We start from the raw sequence: 20,806 nt of genomic DNA, 5'->3' as shown, positions 1-20,806 counted from the left end.
CCTCCCATCTCTAGGCCTGGCTTTGAATCCACACCCAGCTGCCCCCAATCAATGTTTATCGATTGATATTGATTGGCTGACTTGCCAATGGAGAGGTCTAAAAGGCAGTTGATGATGGAAGAGGGTTGCTCAGCACAAAGATGAATATTTAAATCTCGAATTATCAGCAGTGGAACCTATATGAGCTGATATCTTTCAGGAGTTGTAAGTATCTGTAAGGCGCTTTGCATATTTTGAAGCACTCTCTCAATGCTAGCTATTATTTCAGATCTGTACTTCGGGGTCAGGTTTGTAACATTTTTAACGGAATGATCAAAGGTCGCTCGGTAATGGGCATGTTGAAGTGATCAGGAAAAGCTGACAATTGCTCTACCCCAAAGTCATAGAAACACTTTAACTAGGGTCACAGGGCTATACCATAGGATAGTGGGCAGGTTCTGTCCCGAGCCGGGTCATCTGTGCTGCTTTAGCCAGGAGACAGGAGCCACCCTGAAATCGGAAAATCTAAAGCATTACGCGAAATAGCCAGCAGAGGGAGAGCCCGAGAAGGAAAGCTAGACCTCGCCCAGGAGAGTAATAGCCATGCCTCCTCCACGCCTCCAAGGAGCTTGTATTGACTTAGCTCCTCCTCTGGATCTTTACCCCACCGCCCAGAAGCTTGGCTCCACCTTCAGGCTTCTGCTCCCTCCTCCCGAGTTTCTAGGCGTTTAAGCTCCGCCCCCAGAGGCTTGGCAAGAGCTCTCTTTACGTTAGCTCCGTCCTCAGCCCAGAGAGCGGGGAGCGGTGTCACAGAAACACCATCCCGACGCGCTTGCTTCCTTCCTTCCTCCCTCCCTCCCTTCCGATCGCGCTGGTAAACCATGGCGTCTGGACTGGTACGGCTGCTTGCCCGGGGGCCTCGCAGCCTCCTGCGGGCCTCAGTTGCGTCACAGCCCATCCAGCCGAGCCGGGGTGGCAAGGGCGGGTTCCGCGCCGCGCTCCGCTTCCAGAAGGAATTGGAGCGGAGGCGGCAGCTCAGGTGCCCCCCACCTCCCATACGCCGGTAGGTTCGGGATCCGAACGGGGTGTTCGAGAGTGTATCCGTGCGCATGTGCGAGAAGGGGCTGGTGGGAAGAAAGACCTCCCTTCCTCCTGCATCTCCCTCCGGAGTGTGGCTGGAGGAACCCTGCGAAGCAATTCTGGCCGGGTTACTCCTCCTGGCCAGGTGAAAGGGACCTTAGAGGTCATGCAGGCCTGACCCTCCTTTGACATGAGGAAACTGAGGCCCAAAGGAAACAAAGGGACTTGACTAAAGGAGGAAGGAGAATAAAAAGGAGCAAACTTGTATAAAGCTCCTGTGTGTCAGTTACTTTGCTAGGTGCTTTGCAAATAACCCATTTCATCCTCATGCCAATCCTAGGAGGTAGTGGTTCTTATGATCCCAATTTTGCAGTTCAAGAAACTGAGTCAGGCAGCTGTTAAATGACTTTTCCTGGGTCGCATAGCTGGTAAGGAGCTGAGGCAGCATTTGAACTTGGGCCTAACTAATTTCAGGCCCAGGCAATCAGGTCTTCCAGTTAAGGTCACACAGGTAGTTAATATCTCCTGTCCATTTGATTGGAAGCTCCTTGAGTGTAGGGACTACCTTTTGCCTCTTTGTTCACCCCATTTATTAGTGCAGTCCCTGGTACATAATTGGATTGGAGTTTAGGTCCCCTTACCTCCAAATCATGTGCTTATTCCATTATAACACTAATAATGTCATTATAATTTATCAAAACTGGAATAAACTAAAATGTTGATTTAAAAGCATGTTCTTTCCCACCTAAGGCTAAAAACAGTATTATTCTTTTGCCAAATAGTCATTAGTAGTAAAATTCTTCTGTGATCTCTGAAATCAGTCAACAAATGTTTTTTATTAAGCACTTTTTAGACAGTGTGACCCTAGGAAAGTCACAACATCTCACAGTTTGCCTCAGTTTCCTCAATTATTTTTTAAACTTTTTGACTTAAAAAAAATTATTTTTGACTTTTCCTCAAAGAACTATTGTGAGGGTTAAATGAGATAATATTTGTAAAAAGCACCTTGATGGGTGCCTGGCACACATTAGGTGAACATACTTTCTCTTTTATGTGTCAAGTATCATTTTAAGTGTTAGGATACAAAGAAAAGCAGATATTCTGGCTGCCCTCAAGCAGCTCACAGGATTGAGAGAAGTACCTAGAAGTTGTATCAATCAATCATAGGGAAGAGTGAAAGTATACCGTTTTAGAAGGTGAGATTTGAAATGGGTCTTTTGGGAATGCAGAAACAAGGAGGGGGAAAATTCCAGGCATGAGGTATTTCATGTGAATGGAATGTCATTTCTTCAGAGCAATGAGTAGGCCAATATAGTTGGATGGAAGAGTGAGATAGAAAGGAGTAAAATGTAAGAAGTCTAGCACTATAGAAAAGGATTAGATTGTGAAAGACTTTAAATGCCAAATGGAATTTTATATTTGGTTTTGAAGGTTATATGCAGCTGAGTAAGAGAGCAGAAAGGATGGGCATTAGGGTGACAGAGTCACTTTTCAGCCATGATAATCTTTTGATAAAGTCACTGGAGCATGCTTTTCTCTTTGTATCTTCCTAGGTCTGAGTACCCCTCTTTAGAATCTTGGAGGGTGAGGCAATGTGGCTTGTCTGGGGAAGAACATAGAGAACTGTGAAAGATCTTAAGTCATTTGGTCCAGCCTTCTAACCTCAATGGTATATAACCAGGAGAAATTATGTGATATAAATATTACCTTGCCAGGTTAAAAGAGCCAGAAAAGACATTGTGGAGGGGGGGAAATGGTGTACTTTTAAAACTTCATAGGTTGAGGGAGATGGAGATTTTTTATAAAATCCAGAACTTCTTTTTTTTTTTGTTAAACATTATTTTATTTGGTCATTTTCAAACATTATTCATTAGAAACAAAGATCATTTTCTTTTCCTCTCCCTGCCACCCCTCCCATTGGTGATGTGTGATTCCTCTGGGTATCACATGTGTCCTCGATCTGAACTCGTTTCCATGTCATTGGTTTTTGCATTAGGGTGTTCATTCAGAGTCTTTCCTCAATCATATCCCCTCCATCCCTGTGATCAAGCTGTTGCCTTTCCTCAGTGTTTTTACTCCCACTGTTTGTCCTCTGCTTAAAGGTAGTGTTTTTTTCTCCTTTGTCCTTGCAGATTGTTCAGGGACATTGCATTGACACTAATGGAGAAGTTTATTACGTTTGATAAAATCCAGAACTTCTAAGTTAACAATGTCCTACCAATGTAGGAATTACCAAATTTTAGCCCCTTTTCAAAAAATTAATCTAGTTACTTACATTTTAAAAAATTAAAGCCATTAAGTCTGATTTATGTACATTTTGAAAATCAGGGGGCAGTTAGGTGGCTCAGTGGATTGATAACCAAGCCCAGAGTTGAGATTTCCTGAGTTTAAATCTGACCTCAGAAATTTCTTAGCTATGTGACCCTGGGCAAGTCACTTAACCCCCAATAATTAGCTCTTGCCACTCTTCTGCCTTGGAACCAATACACAGTACTGATTCTAAGTGGATGGAAGAAATGGAAGGTAAGGATTAAAAAATCAGTCTAGAAGTAGGTATAGTGATTTTCCTAGTTACTTCTTGTAGTTGAAAATGGAATAATATTTCATTAAAGGAAAATTGTACTTTAGAGATAAAAATTAATCCTTTTTCATTTTTGGTGATTAATCTCTATCTTTTTTTTTCCTTTAATTTTCAGGTCGGAGAAGCCAAACTGGGACTATCATGCAGAAGTCCAGGCATTTTGTCACCGACTACATGAAAACTTTTCTTTAGAGCTTCTCAAAACTGCTTTCATTAACAGATGTTATATTGAAAGTGAGGAAACCAGACGACAGAAACTGGGAGTAGACAAAGAAGCAGTGGCTCTCAATCTTAGAGATAACCAAGAACTCTCAGAACAAGGGAGAGCCTTTTCACAGACTTGTCTCACTCAGTTCCTTGGAGATGCGTACCCAAGCCTGCCTTCAGAAGGAATAAAAGCAATTGTGGATTTTCTTACCAGTGAGGACATTGTGTGTCATGTAGCCAGAAACTTGGCTGTGGAGCAGTTAACACTAAGTGCAGAATTTCCAGTTCCTCAGATGGTACTTCAACAGACTTTCTTTGCAGTAATAGGAGCTTTGTTACAAAGCAGTGGGCCACAGAAGACATCAATTTTCATCAGGGTATGTAATTATTTACTCATCATCCTCTTGAAGTTGAATTTATTTAAAAATGGCTACACCTTTCAAATCACATAGTTTTTATTTCTTGAAACTTGTTATTTGTGAAGATACTTGGATAATTTAAAAAGACTATTCTCAAGATGATATATAAATAGGCAAGAAAAATCAAGAGTAATAGAGTAGTTTAGTAGTTTTGTTTTTCAATCTTTTAAAATGTTAGAATTTTAAGTAATACTATACTAGCCCTCTTTAAACCATCATGAACAAGTCCTCATTGAATTTGATAAATATTAAATACCTGCCATGTGAAAAGAATTGTACATTATACCCAATATCAATAGATGAAGATCACCAGTGTCTTACCATTGATCTATTAATTCAAGCAATATTTGATTAAAAAAACAACTCTAGTTTGTTTCGGAGAGCCTTTGGAGATAGGTTGTAATGGAATTTGACCTAGGTCAGTGTTTTTAAAAATGCCGAGAACATTTTATCTGGATAATTTTATACATATATACACACACACATACATATGTGTCATATTTGAGAAAGACATCCACATATAATAATAACAATTGACATTTATATAGCAGATGACTTCCTGGTTCATTTAGTCTGGGCATCTCCTGAGCTCCCTCTAGGGATTTCAAACTGGATGGCTCAAAATATCTCAAAACAAGTCTAAAATGAAACTCAACTTTTTCCTAAACTCTCTTCTGAACTTTGTTATTTCTTTCCAGGGCATCACATCCTTCTGGTCACATAAGTTCACAACCTGGGTGATCATGTTCCATTCTGTAGTTTCTGTAACCCCCATATTCATTTGTTACATCTTGCTGATTCTATATCCACTTCTCCCACATCATCTCTTCCCCTCTCTCCGAGGAGCACCATTTAGTGCAGGCCCTCATTACTTCTCTCCTGGACCACTGCAGGAGCCTCATCATTGGTCTCCCTACCTCGAGTCTCCCCCTTTCCAATTCATCTTTTTTTTTTTTAAAACCCAATACCTTCTGTTTTAGTATCACATCTCAGACAGCAGAGCGGTCAGAGTGAGGCAATAGTGGTTAAGTGACTTATCCATGCTCACTTGGGTAGGAAGTATCTGAGGCCAGATTTGAATTCCGGTCCTCTGGAGTCCAGGCCTGACTCTCTACCCACTGCGCTACCTAGTTGCCCTTCCAACTTCATCTGTACAACTGCCAAAGGGATATTCTTAATGTATTGATCTGACCATGTCGCTTGAGTTCAATAAGTTCCATTCTGTCTCTTTTGCTTCCAGGATTATCTACAAACTCCTCTCCTTGGCATTAAAGTCCTTCAAAAGCCGACTCCAACCCATCTTTTCAGACTTAGGACACATTAAACTTGTTCAGACACTCTTTATTTTCCCACCAAAGCGACCTTTTTGTTACAGATCTGACATTGATAGTCCATCACTCCTCACCCTGCCTCGAATTCTTAACTTCCTTCATAACTTAGCTTAAGCTCCACAGTAATGGGGCCTCTCCTCATTCTCCCCCCTCCCTTCCCACTGCCCCTCCTCATATTTTATATCCACATGTAGGTATGCATGTAACTTCCTCTGGTAATCGTTTTCATTTTTTGTCTCTGTGTCCTTAGCATCTAGCATGATGCCTAGTACACAGGTGGGCACTTAATATATTCTTGATTGTTCTAAAGTTGACAGAGCATTTTGTTTATATTATTGTATTTGAAACTTGCAACAACCTGGAGAGGTTGTAGGTATTATATGTCTTTTTTATCCTCGTTTTAGAGATGAGGAAACTGGGTCTCAGGGAAGACCATGCTAATAAAGCTGGCTGTGGAATCTAGATGTTTTTCAGTTAAATTCAATCACTGTTCACTACATTGCTCTCCCCCCAAATCTTGTCAGATGTAAATGTGTTTATTTAAACATGTCTGGGTTTTCCTATAGTTACTATTGAGTTCATGAGTGTTCCATTTCACTTAAATGGACACTAATAAAATGATTATTTATCATTTTTGTTTCTCATCTTTCTGAAGTTTCAAAATATAGTTACTTATCAGATCTGTAGTAAGGTGATTTTTTTTGTTAGCTACTTTGACCACTCTTAAAAGGTAATTGATTCCCTTTTGCAAATAGATATTTTTCAGTGTAAAGAAAATAATTAGATAATTAATATATCTGAGACTAAAACATATTTGCTACCTATTAGTAGTGATTATTGATTTGTAACCTCAGGAATATTTTAGCATCTTTCTATAGTATAGGTCAGGCTCTGATCCAGCATAGGGTTGAGCCTCGCCTTTCAAGTGGAGAGTAGTAACTCACAGGGTGGTTGTAATAATCAAATGGAGATAAAAATTATGTAAAGAATTTTAATCTTTGAAGTGTAATATAAATGCTATTATTAAGTTGAACTCAGACTATTCATATTTTTCATTGTCCTGAAGTTTTGTAAGGAGTGTGATTTTAAATAAATCATTTGGGAATTGGAATTCCTTTTACTCTCTGGGAACTTTATTTTTTAAATTATTCTTTTAAAAACTTTTTAAAGTCTTACTTTCCATCTTGGAATCAATACTATGTATTGGTTTCAAGGCAGAAGAATGTTAGTAAGGCTAGGCAATGAGGGTTAAGTGACTTGCTCAGGGTCACACAGCTATAAGTATCTGAGGCTAGATTTGAACACATCTCCAGGCCTGATTCTGTCCATAGAGTTACTTAGCTTCCCCCCTGGGAACTTTGTTTTTAAAGAAATTTGATCTGCATCAAGGAAGAACTACATGACAGCATCATTAGAATTGTGGGTGGTGTTATTTTACCAACCTCCCAATTACTGTTTGTTTCAATTGATATAAGAGTACTTTGGATTAAAGTTTTCATTTCCTTCTACCTAATATTTGTAATATTTTCTTTATCTGCAGGACTTCCTAATTACACAGATGACTGGAAAAGAACTTTTTGAGATGTGGAAGGTTGTAAATCCCATGGGACTGCTAGTAGATGAGTTGACAAAAAGAAATATTTCTGCTCCTGAACCCAGAATTACTAGGCAGTCTGGAAGCAGCACAGTGCTGCCACTCTATTTTGTTGGTTTATACTGGTTAGTAAATTTGGCATCATATTCTATAGTATTACTTGCACACTTTAACAAAGTTATATCAAAAGAAATTGAGATCCTACTTTCCTGTAGATAGCACTTTGTACTCTGCATGATACCAGACTTCAGAAATATGACCTGTGTTGTTTTCTGATAGTTTTCATAGTTTCACTACTGAATGCTGAATTTTGTAAGGTATCTGATGATCTAAGAAGTTCCCCATGAAATTTTAAGGTCTGGGATGTATTGGCTTTCCTGACCCCACTTAGCACTTGGCTATTTTAACCAAGAGGGACCTGGGTTCCAACATCCAATTGACTGTTAGCTACATTGAGAACTGGCAGGGAAAGCTCAGCATTCAACTCAAATTTAGGGAATTTTTTTTTTCCTTTGGAAAGGTAACTTCCCCACTAATAAACTACTACCAAACCTCTTGAGAATGTTGAAATTGTTTTTTTAAAAGGCAGAATATATATATATTTTTTCAACCTGAAATACATTGTTAACCTGCTATAAGGGGCCATTCTGATTCTCAGTCATGTTACAGAGGTTTACTCATAGGTTCTCAAAGACTAGGCTGGCAGAAGGCAAGCTCTTTTGGGTCCAAAAAAACCAACCAGGCTTCAGGTATGGCCTGGCAGTGGACTGTGTTTGTTGTCCAAAGGCTAGTTTAGCAAAGTGGTAAGAAGCTCATCATACTTTTCAGCTCTAGCAGTTTTAGAGAACTGTGATCTATATCCATGGAGATAGTGCCTGCTTGCATAAATGAAATCATAGATTCTTGAAATTTGTATGTTTATTAACATTCTTACCATGTGCCAGTTTCCTTGCTCCCTTATCAGCCTTTATTTCAATTTGGTTTAAATTTGAATGTCCCTTAATTTTAGTCTCAGCTCATGTTAAGGCAATGTTGCTAAATCAGTACAATTGTTTGATATCTAGAAAACAAGTTTTATAGCATTTTTTTTTCTCTGTAATGGGCCTGGAGGGTAACCGACTTGAAAGCCTAGTCCAGTGAGTTTGATTTGTTAATGACATTGAAATCTTAGAAAAAGTTTTTTAAAAATGAAGATGATAAAGAAATCATTAAAAGTCCAAAGTGTTGTTTTTTGGTCATTTCAGTTGTGACTGACTCTTCTTGATCTTTTTTTGGGGGGTTTCTTGGTAAGGATATTGGAGTGGTTTGCTATTTCCTTTTCTAATTCATTTGACAGATGAAGAAATTGAAGCCATCAGGGTTAATTGACTAGTCTAGGGTCACACAACTCGTAAATCTCCATGGTCAGATTTGAACACAGAAAGATGAATCTTCCTGTCTCAAGCCCCAGTACTCTATTCACTGTGCCACCTAGCTGCTTCAAATTCAAAAGTACTTATTTTAAAAAATCAATCTTGTCTCCAGTACAAGGTTTCTTTGCCTTTTTTTATTCATGGACCCCATTGGACTCTTCAGAATAATGTTTTTAAATATGTAGGATTACAGAGAAAACTGAACAATTATATTGAAATACAGTTACCAAAATATTAAAGCCAGTTCACAGACTCCTAGTTTAGACCTCTTGTTCTAATAAATGCTCTTTCCAGATGACATTCAGAAGACATGTCTAATGCCTGTATACTGTAATAATGCCTACTGACATTTAATGTTTTTTTTTTTTACTTTCTAGTGAAAAGAAACTAATTGCAGAAGGACCTGGTGAAACAGTTCTGGTTGCAGAAGAAGAAGCTGCCCGGGTGGCTCTCAGGAAACTTTATGGACTGACTGAGAATAGGCAACCTTGGGACTATTCCACACCCAAAGAAAAATTAGCAGAAAAAATTACTGCCTCAAGTTAATTGGCACCCCAGTTTAAAAAGAATCCATTTTATTTAACTTCAAGGGGGTGACAGTTGGAACCTCTGAGCAGGGTAGCCATCTTGGGGACAACTTTGGGGTACAAGTTGAAGTTTATAGATCCTGACAACATGTGGCAGATTCTGTTTTGGGCAACAGTGATTATGGCTTTAGGATTATATTGGTTATATTGTCTAATATATAATACAGTTACTACAGTGGTTATGGACACAATTGAAATGATAAATACAACATCTTTTATAAAGATCACTTCATTTAATAGTTCATTTCTTTGGCAATCAGTGACCCAAGCATATGTACTTCTGATGGTAGCTATCCAGACCCTGACATATATCAAGACTGTTTTGAGAATGATTGTACCTAAGAAAACTGCTCAAGTTTTAATGATTGATAATAAACTGGAAGATTTATTTAAACAAATATCCATTTTGACTGAAATCTGTAATGACTACTTGTCCAAGAAGAACAAGGATAAGGGGAGTGATGGGGGGGACTGGAGAGACAAAGAATGAAGATTTGACTGACAAAGACATGATGGGCACTGATTCTGACAAGGCTAAAGACATAACAACTGTGGTTAATGGGGTTGATAACAATACTAAGTCAGTTAGCAAGCTGGATAACACCTTAAAACCTGAAGTCACAGGGGCACACAAAATTATGCCTCTTCGTGATGTGGCTAGGCTAACTGATGGTTCTGGGGTCCTCCATACAAGAATTCACAAGTCTTTTACAACACAGGACTTGGAATCTGAAAAAGAGATTTCCAAAATTCCTATCAGAACCTCACAGATGTGTAAAAGAGCTAAAGTGCACATTCAGAGTCTACGAGCCTGATTTTGAGGATGTTGAATTGATTATGGGAGACGTTTTTAGTCCACGTGAACAGAGACAATTTGTAGAAAAGATGAGGCAGGATGAAAATCTGATGGACTGGCCTAGAGCACATGAGAGGGAAGATTTTGATTTTGCGAGACCTGCAAATTTTTCCTATCTTAAGAAATGCAGAGAAGACCTTCTCCAAGTCATTAAGTTATTTTGTGATTGCCCTAATCCTTGGAACAAATTTGATAGGATGACACAAAATCAAAATGAACACCCTGCTAACTTTACTGATCACCTCATGGAAAACGTAGAACCAATCTTGGGAATTAGGATTCCCAAAAGTTAGTAGCTCATGTCCGTAGTGTGAGATTTAAAATGGTTGAGGTCTTAAACTGTAGTGATTAAAATAGTGGAAGATATAAATTGTGATAGATATAAGAGAGGGTGAGTAAATTTGACTGCAGAAATATGTTTCACTACAGTGTCTTGGGTTTTAAAATCAAATATAAGGTGGTCGCCAGGCAAATGTTCCCAATTATTCAAATACCCAAGTCAATTGGGTTTTATAGAGATTTTAATTAACAATACAATGAGTAATCAAAGAAAGAGAGAGAGAGTAAGAAAGGAATAAGTATGAAGGGTCTCAAGCCAATATGGCCTAGACCTGAGTCTTAAAAGAGAAATCAGTCAGTTTTTTTTTTTAACACTCACCACAAGGTCTGACTAAACAAGGATTCTAGTAACACCAGGCCAGCGTCCTTCCTCAAAGAGTCTTCCAGCCAGAGGTTGTATCATAGGGCTTCTCTCAAGAGCCTCCAGAGCTCCTACCCCAGAGGGACAGAGCCCCTCAGAGGAGCTCCTCAAGGAGCTCTCCTTCAGAATGAAAATTAGAAACCAGATCTTTTGCTCTTCTCTGAGCTCTTATTTTTAAGGGCAAAATTTCCTCTGTCACCTCCCCCAAGTCCTTACATCTACCAATCACTGTAGATGTTTCTAAAGGACCGCCCATTCTTAGTCCACACCTAAGAAGGTGTGGATTTTTGAGTAATTCACACCAGGAAAGCTCTGAGTAAGTTTTCCAGTTCTTTGTTCCTTGTAAATTCACAAGTTGCTTGACCTTTATAGGTACTTAGCTTAAGAAAAGTATGGGTTTAAGTACTTTTCATTGTTCAGAAAAGAGTTTACAACTTTATCTTCCCCTAGGGCAGACCCAAGTAGGTAAAGTAGAATTCTCACATTCCTGCTTTAAGTAGAGTTCACTGCCCAAATGGGGAATGGTCTTAATCCAATCTTATAAAGTAGGGTCTGGGAAATTTTAAGGTTTACAGTAGACAATTCCTGAAAGGTTGCAACCAACAAATGAAGTACTTTTTCAGAAATTTCTTCCCTAAATTTGATTCTATATCGTTGCTGACCTGAGAGATATTGCAACATATCTATATGAAAATCAGAACACAAAAGAGAAAAAGAAAATAAAAGTTACAGGAAACAATTGTCTCTGAAGAAAAAGGAGATAGAAGTGAAGAATTTAAATACTGTTAGAACTTACAATAGGCAAAGCTATCAATCACAACAGAGAGATCAAGGAGATACAAGGAGCTGTTTCCTATGTCACAAGATTGGTCACATAGTAAAAAATTATGCACTTAGAAGTATGAATAAGGACAGAATAGGAGTGGTAGATATCAAAGTAAAAATACCCCAAACAAAGGATATTACAGGAATTATGACAACACTAAGAGCTGTTGTGATCCCTGTAGGCCGAAAGAAGCTGAAACTCCTGATTTGAAATCAATGCAGGCAGTTATTAATAAGGGGGAGAAACATCATTATTCAGATGTGGTTGCAAAAAAACATATACACAGCATGAAGCCAGGACCTCGCTTCATTAAAACTAAAGAATTTGTATGGGGGCAATGACTGGAAAATAGTTAAGAGGAAGAAACATGAGGGACTAGACATAAATTACAAGAGGGGTGATGGTGACAAAAGGGAGGTATCAACAAATGTGATTTTGGGTTCTGTAAGCATTTTACAAGAAGATGTGGAACAAAACAGTAAAAAGCAGAGAGAAGTTATGGAGATGGAGAAAGATTCAAAATGTTATAGCAGAGATACAACAGGATATATATGATTCAAATAAAGGGAGCATACAAACAGGAAAAGAGAAAACCAAAGAACAAGTTAGAGTTTATCTAGAAAATTTCTTTGCATGTAGTTTTGGTTTAGAGATTGGAAGGGGAAGGTGAGAGATCTGATCGAGGTCCAGAGCAGAAGGTAAGGAGAAAATCCCCTTCAGTTTCTGGTTTCTGGTTTCTTCCCTTGATAGATATTATCCTGATCCCCTTATCACATTAGATGAATAAGATGTTCAGTTTCTTCTGGATTAATAAGATCTATTTATTCTTTGTAGTATTTAGGAATGATAGATGTAGGGTAGAGGGAAAATTAGGAAATCCCTAATTTCTATTTTAACCTAAATTCCCCTCAGGGGTTGAGGGCTCAGGCCTGGAGACCTGGGTCCCTGGTGAGATTGTGGAGTCAGGCTGTTGGATTTTTCCTGACATACAAGGATATACAGTTATTGAAGAGGTCAGTTGAAAAATCTTCTCCCAAAAGAATAAAGTCTCTGTCCACTACTGAGGAATGAGTGGCTAATCTGATTTTCTCCAGATAGATGGAGGGATCACATGATGCTCCTCTCCAAGTTCAAAAGAGAGGAGAACCTTCTTTCCAACTGCTGATATGCTTTTTCTTGGCTAGAGGTTCTAGCCCCATCCCCCGTTGACATCAAAATTTCATTCTCTTCCTGCAAACCAAGTCCTTGCAATGCAGTCTGTAACTCTCTCATCCACATGTTAGCACATGAACTCACCAGAGGGGCAGAAAAATAAGACAAGCTTCAAAGTGACTTGGAAAATAAATATGATGACAATTCCCAGATTGCTCAAAGAGACGTCTTTCTCCCTTGGGGGCTACTCAGATTGTAAGAGTCATTTACTATTCAGAATTGGTTACAGTGAAATTCTTCCAAGTTAAGTCTTTTTTGTTGAACTCTTTAGAAGAAATTGTTCTTAAATTTTTTGGCTTATCCCTATGTGATTTATAGAAATTTTCCATTTAATTACTCTCTTCTAGCTCTGAAGTATTATGGACTAAAGACTTTTTTTAGTTGAAAGTCTCAATAATGCCAATTGAAAAACAAAAAACTTGAATACAACAAATCTTTATTTTCCAGGTGTTAATTGTCAATTTAATTTGATATTAACAGGCTGGCTATCTTGGCATAACTTTTGGCATAACTTTTGACATAACTGCAAAGGAAAAAATCAGATTGTGACAATTATACAAATAAGGGTGAATGGCTTAAAATTTTGTGAGCTAATAAGACATTAAACTATTTAGAATTCGAAAGTAGTAGTGAATAAAGGAGAATGTTCAAAGATGGTTTTTTAAATCCCTAAGAACATAAACTTTAAGACCAATTTGAAGATTGTAAAAAATTGTTAATTCAGTGAATCCAAAACCACATGATTATTTCAATAGATGCAGAAAAAGCCTTTGATAAAATACAACACCCATTCCTATTAAAAACACTAGAAAGCATAGGAATAGAAGGGTCATTCCTAAAAATAATAAACAGTATATATCTAAAACCAACAGCTAATATCATCTGCAATGGGGATAAACTAGATGCATTCCCAATAAGATCAGGAGTGAAACAAGGATGCCCATTATCACCTCTACTATTTGACATTGTACTAGAAACACTAGCAGTAGCAATTAGAGAAGATAAAGGAATTGAAGGCATCAAAATAGGCAAGGAGGAGACCAAGTTATCACTCTTTGCGGATGACATGATGGTCTACTTAAAGAATCCTAGAGATTCAACCAAAAAGCTAATTGAAATAATCAACAACTTTAGCAAAGTTGCAGGATACAAAATAAACCCACATAAATCATCAGCTTTTCTATATATCTCCAACACAGCTCAGCAGCAAGAACTAGAAAGAGAAATCCCATTCAAAATCACCTTAGACAAAATAAAATACCTAGGAATCTACCTCCCAAGACAAACACAGGAACTATATGAACACAACTACAAAACACTCGCCACACAACTAAAACTAGACTTGAACAAATGGAAAAACATTAACTGCTCATGGATAGGACGAGCCAATATAATAAAAATGACCATCCTACCCAAACTTATTTATCTATTTAGTGCCATACCCATTGAACTACCAAAATACTTCCTCACTGATTTAGAAAAAACCATAACAAAGTTCATTTGGAAGAACAAAAGATCAAGGATATCCAGGGAAATAATGAAAAAAAACACATATGATGGGGGCCTTGCAGTCCCTGACCTAAAACTATATTACAAAGCAGCAGTCATCAAAACAATTTGGTACTGGCTAAGAAATAGAAAGGAAGATCAGTGGAATAGACTGGGGGAAAGCGACCTCAGCAAGACAGTATACGATAAACCCAAAGATCCCAGCTTTTGGGACAAAAATCCACTATTCGATAAAAACTGCTGGGAAAATTGGAAGACAGTGTGGGAGAGACTAGGAATAGATCAACACCTCACACCCTACACCAAGATAAATTCAAAATGGGTGAGTGACTTAAACATAAAGAAGGAAACCATAAGTAAATTGGGTAAACACAGAATAGTATACATGTCAGACCTTTGGGAGGGGAAAGGCTTTAAAACCAAGCAAGATATAGAAAGAATCACAAAATGTAAAATAAATAATTTTGACTACATCAAACTAAAAAGCTTTTGTACAAACAAAACCAATATAACTAAAATCAGAAGGGAAACAACAAATTGGGAAAAAATCTTCATAGAAACCTCTGACAAAGGTTTAATTACTCATATTTATAAAGAGCTAAATCAATTGTACACAAAATCAAGCCATTCTCCAATTGATAAATGGGCAAGGGAAATGGATAGGCAGTTCTCAGATAAAGAAATCAAAACTATTAACAAGCACATGAAGAAGTGTTCTACATCTCTTATAATCAGAGAGATGCAAATCAAAACAACTCTGAGGTATCACCTCACACCTAGCAGATTGGCTAACATAACAGCAAAGGAAAGTAATGAATGCTGGAGGGGATGTGGCAAAGTAGGGACATTAATTCATTGCTGGTGGAGCTGTGAACTGATCCAACCATTCTGGAGGGCAATTTGGAACTATGCCCAAAGGGCGACAAAAGAATATCTACCCTTTGACCCAGCCATAGCACTGCTGGGTCTGTACCCCAAAGAGATAATGGACACAAAGACTTGTACAAAAATATTCATAGCTGCGCTCTTTGTGGTGGCCCAAAACTGGAAAATGAGGGGATGCCCATCAATTGGGGAATGGCTGAACAAACTGTGGTATATGTTGGTGATGGAGTACTATTGTGCTAAAAGGAATAATAAAGTGGAGAAGTTCCATGGAGACTGGAACAACCTCCAGGAAGTGATGCAGAGCGAGAGGAGCAGAACCAGGAGAACATTGTACACAGAGACTAATACACTGTGGTATCATCGAACGTAATGGACTTCTCCATTAGTGGCGGTGTAATGTCCCTGAACAACTTGCAGGGATCCAGGAGAAAAAAACACTATTCATAAGCAAAGGATAAACTATGGGAGTGGAAACACCGAGAAAAAGCAACTGCCTGAATACAGAGGTTGAGGGGACATGACAGAGGATAGACTCTAAATGAACACTCTAATGCAAATACTATCAACAAAGCAATGGGTTCAAATCAAGAAAACATCTAATGCCCAGTGGACTTACGCGTCGGCTATGGGGGGTGGGGGGGGGGAGGAAAAGAAAATGATCTATGTCTTTAACGAATAATGCTTGGAAATGACCAAATAAAATATATTTAAAAAAAATTGTTAATTCAGTGAATCCAAAATTTGGAGGATACTTATCATTATAAATACAAACATTTTTGATTTTATAATTTTTGGAGTAGGAAGCTTTCCCTTAAATATAGTCTTTTTAGGACAGTTTTTTTTTTAAACCCTTACCTTCTGTCTTGGAGTCAATACTGTGTATTGGCTCCAAGGCAGAAGAGTGGTAAGGGCTAGGCAATGGGGGTCAAGTGACTTGCCCAGGGTCACAGAGCCGGGAAGTGTCTGAGGCCAGATTTGAACCTAGGACCTCCCGTCTCTAGGCCTGGTTCTCAATCCACTGAGCTACCCAGCTTCCCCCTAGGACAGTTTTATAAGAAACGTCTATCTTACTATTTTAGGGGAAAAACAGTTCCATATATGTCCTCACTTTGAAATAAAGTGATTTATATGATTCCCAATTAAAGTCCTTAGAAGTCCTTTGTAAAGGGGTTTGAAATTGGTTTTTAAAGAGGTATTTTAATAAAACGAAGGACTTGGAAAGAAAAAAGTCTAATGACTTCTTTGTGTACTTGGAAAAAACTAGTTAGTATGAAAAACCTAAACATTTACAACCAGTTCCTAGACCATATAGCTGTTAAATTTGCCTAAATTGAATTCTACTGTGAGTTTTGAAATGCAAGCAGAGAAAAAGAAGGAATTGATTTAAATAGATTTCAATGAGAAAGATCATACAGGTTCCCTGCTGAGGGCACTTGTTGCATAATTAGTAAAACAAACATGAAGCCAGTAATTGAGTTCAAGTCTGGACTGGAACAAAAGGGTATTTAGATGCTTTTCTTTGAGATATTACTGTTTGCCTGTTTTCTAAATAAATAGTTATCATTTCCACTAAAAATAGACTAGCCCCAAATTAAACTTTTGTGTCTAAAAATGAAAATGTATTAACTGGACATTTCTATAAAACAACAAAGCACTATTCCTATCTATTTCATAGTTGGCTCTCTGAACACAGAAAACTGTCCTGAGAATTGAAGCAGTAAACCTAAGTATACCTATTTTCCAAATCAAAAGAATGGATCACCTGAACTGGCAGTTTTATGGCAAGCAAGATTCTGATTTTGACCGCCAGATGGTGCTGTGATCATTTCCTTTTACGTGGAAGCGTTATTTTAATCTTGTGGAAAAAACTAATTTTCCAGTGCAACCATTAAGTGATTTATATTGAGGACAAACTTACTGTCGTTGAGAAAAGGGTAGAGTGTTACTTGATAATCAGATTTTTCCTTCAATTATAAGCCTCCAACCCCAACCAAACAGCTCCCCTCTTTTCTAGTCGGCCCCTCTATCAGGTGCTTAGTGACTGCTCCGATCCCGTTGCTGCTACTTCAAAAACCAAAACAAAACCCCCTACAATTTTAATTCTTTATTTTAAATATGATTTAAGAGAATTAATTTAAACATCCACCAAGAAAAAAGTCTTAAGCATTTAAGCATTTGAGCTTAACTTAAGCATTTGAGAAACTTCTACTTGGTCGGCAACCTGCCTTTCCGGCTTTACCTTACCTCTTCCCGTTAGCAAGCTTAGGTTACAGGCAAAGATTACCCATTCCCAAAAGGCATCATCTTTTTTCCACTCTTCTGGGCCCTCGTACACACCTTTCTCCCCCTGGAATGACTTCTTTCTTTCTCTTTGTTGAAGTCCCTCTACTGCTCCTCTTTCACTGTAGGCTCCGAAGTTACCAGCCTGCTTGAAGGCTCGCTAGCACGTCTAATGAGGGGGCTTCTGTAAAGGCCCGTACAATCAGCTTAATGGACATTGAGGAAACTGGAATAACATTTCAAATTCGGCTTTACCCTATGCCATATTTTTGTCCAAGTCGATTCTAAACATAGTAAGAAAAGAAAAAAGAATCTGCTGTATTATTGTTCAAAGAAGGTAGAATATTTTGCTTATTAAAAAAAAAATAAACCCTGAGTTAATTCTGATGGCGAATAGACTCAATTGTCAGTAAATGTATCTGCCCTCAGGTAGTCAGTGATGCTATAAATAGATTTTTTTTTTTTTTGCTGAGAACATCCAACCTTCATTTAAGTAGTGGCACAACCTATAAATGGCCGATTTTGATAGAAGAATGGGCACCTCAAGTACTTTATTATCTCTTTTGTCCCGCAGCCCAAGGATACTTAGGGAAGACTTACTGGTGAAACACTGAAAATAACAAACAGATGATTTCTGATGCTTCGTCCAATTCTAAATTCTGGATGATCCTTAGATGAGGAAAATTCATAGTTATGTCCAATCTAATGTTGGTCACTAGATGTGACCTGTCCCACGAAACCTTTACCAAAAGAAAGCTGCAAAGGTGGCTAATTTTGGTTTCTGGCATTAAAAAAATTTTTTTTTGGATTAACACAGGAAAAAGTTTGAAGATGATGGTAAAAGTCACCTGTGAGTTAAGGAAACCAGATCCAGGGTTGGCATGCCTTGTTGTCAGCACCTGCCAGCCCTAACAGGGCAGGACCACCTCCATCTGGTGACACTTTCTGTTCCACTCAATGGGACTGAGGGAAGTGTGAGGAGCCCAGCCCTCCCACAGCCTCTCCATGGTGTGTTCAGCCATATCCTTCCTGATTGTGGCTCTTGTTAAATCTTTCTCCCTGTCCCTGCTTTATGTATATATGTGTACACATGCATGCATATAGATGTATACACACACATGATGTGGTGTAGTGGACAGAGTGCCAGGCTGAAAGTCAGGAAGACTCATCTTCCTAATTTCAAGTTTGGCTTCAGACACTTCACTAGCTATGTGACCCTGGGCAAGTCACTTAACCCTGTTTGTGTTAGTTCCTTATCTGTTAAATGAGTTAGAGAAGGACCTGGCAAACCGCTTCAGTATCTGCCAAAAAAGGAAGAAAACCCCAAATAGGGTCACAAAGAATTGGACATAACCCAACAACAACAAAAGTATCTATAAATTTATATATCTATCTCATATTTATCTATCTACCCATTTATGTATCTATAAAAAGCCTGTTATAGTAATTAATTTACTAGGAATTGTAGAAAGATGACTTCAGGTTAGAATAAAGACCTGGAGATAGAAAGTCCTGGGTTCAAATCTGGCCTCCAACACTAACTAGTTGTTCAAACCACCCTGGACAAGTCACTTAACTCTGATTTGGGAAATGGGATATCTGTCATGTCTGAAGAACAGCAAGGAGGCCAGTGTCCCTGGATCAAAGAGTACATGGATGGGAATAAGAGTCAAAAAGAATCAAAAGAGGGATGGGCCATCTTGTGAAAGGTGATGCAGTGGATATAGTGCCAGGACTATAGTCAGGAAGACTCATCTTCCCGACTTCAAGTCTGACTTCAGACACTTAATAGCCGTGCAACCATGGGCAAGTGATTTTAACCCTATTAGCCTCAGTTTCTTCATTTGTAAAATGAGCTGGAGAAGGAAACAGCAAACCACTTCAATATCTTTGCCAAGAAAACCCCAGGGAGAGGGGAGAGAAAGGGAGAGAAAATACTAGCATCTGGGGGAATCTATAAAGGTTTCACATAGGTGTTGAACTTAGTCTTGAAGCTGGCTAAGGATTCTAAGAGGTGGAACTGGAAAGTGAAAGCATTCTAGGCATGCATGAACTTTAAAACTACTCCACCCTACTCAGACTGTACTTTAGAGGAAGATAAAGTTGTAATCCCCTGATTGTAACAATGGAGATACTTGGTCTAACAGAATCAGGAATGTCTTGTGAACTCTACATTGCTCCACCCTACTTAGTCTAACAAGGTCAGGAATGTCTGCACCCATACTTAAGGATTAGGTATTTAGGAGAATGCCTTTGAAACAGCTGACAGACCCTTGGGCTGTCCTAAGCCAAGTTAAGCTACCATTGATACAGATAAGATGAAGGAAAGTGACATAAAACCATCTATATAGGGTGCGTCACTTCCTCTCTTCACTTTCTTTCCCCAGAGAGGTGGATCTGACTGATCACTTCCTGTGAGCAGCCTGGGCACCAGTTCGATCCTGGAACTCGAGCCTGGAGGAGCTCCCTCAGACAGCTTCCTTGAGACGGTCTCATGGTGAGTGATAAGACTGACTTCCTTTTCCCTTGGGCTCAGGGGAGGCCTCTTTGGCCAAGGCCTTTAACTCCTGCCTGGCTCAGCCTGAGCTGGAGCAGTTTAAATTAACTCTTTCCTCTCTCTCTTTCTTCTCCTTAATTCCTTCTCTCTATATTAATTAAAATCACCATAATTTCCAGCTGACTTGGGTATTTTATTATTTGGGATATCCCATGGTGACCAAAAATTCATTTAGATATTAAGCCACAAATATAAAATTATCCTTTACACATGGCAGATGGTCAATAGAAGCCACAGAGACAGGAGATGGAACATTGTGTGTATGGAAGAGTAGGTAGCCTGGTATGACTGGATCCTATACTGAGAAAAGTAGGAAGGGGCTCATTTGCAAAGAACTTTTGATTCCAATCAAGATTATATTTTATCCTGAAGGTAGCAGGAGCCTACTTGAATTTTTTGAGTAGGGAATTGAAATAGTCAGACTTACACTTTAGGAAAATCATTATATAGGTCATCTTCCTTTCACCCTTCTCCGGGTTCTGGAGTTGTTCCCATGGAGTTCCCATGTTTCCATGGAGTTCCCATGTTCACAGAGTTCAGATCCCATGATATTTGATGATTAAAGGGAGTGTAAAGATAGGAAATAGTTGGGTTTCCATTGTACCATGGCCCTATGGGCTTGAACCATTTAATCTGAGAGTATTGGTAATGTGCTTGGTACTACCCAAAATGTTATGTTCCAGGTACTTCCCATTGCAGTCACAATGTACATCTTCTCTGTCCAGCTCTGTTCTCCAAAATTGCTCAGGGTAAGTCTAGGGGCAGATCAGAGCATCCCTCCTGCTTCC

The 20,806-nt window shown here is 38.7% G+C and overlaps 1 protein-coding gene across 1 annotated transcript; it reads left to right on the top strand.

The window, feature by feature from the left end:
* The first annotated feature begins 714 nt into the window (after nucleotides 1–714).
* Nucleotides 715–9,588, top strand: MRPL44 (mitochondrial ribosomal protein L44). Its single transcript, XM_001374224.5, has 4 exons — nucleotides 715–1,042; nucleotides 3,756–4,224; nucleotides 7,138–7,316; nucleotides 8,981–9,588. Exons 1-4 carry the CDS (start codon nucleotides 861–863, stop codon nucleotides 9,147–9,149), a joined length of 999 nt encoding a protein of 332 aa, XP_001374261.1. The 5' UTR covers nucleotides 715–860; the 3' UTR covers nucleotides 9,150–9,588.
* The last annotated feature ends 11,218 nt before the right edge of the window (nucleotides 9,589–20,806 follow it).

This window comes from Monodelphis domestica, chromosome 8 (genome assembly GCF_027887165.1).
Source record: "Monodelphis domestica isolate mMonDom1 chromosome 8, mMonDom1.pri, whole genome shotgun sequence".
In the NCBI taxonomy this organism is placed as follows: domain Eukaryota; kingdom Metazoa; phylum Chordata; class Mammalia; order Didelphimorphia; family Didelphidae; genus Monodelphis; species Monodelphis domestica.
The sequence above is the reverse complement of the archived record's forward strand: the minus strand, read 5'-3'. Positions and strand labels throughout refer to the sequence as shown.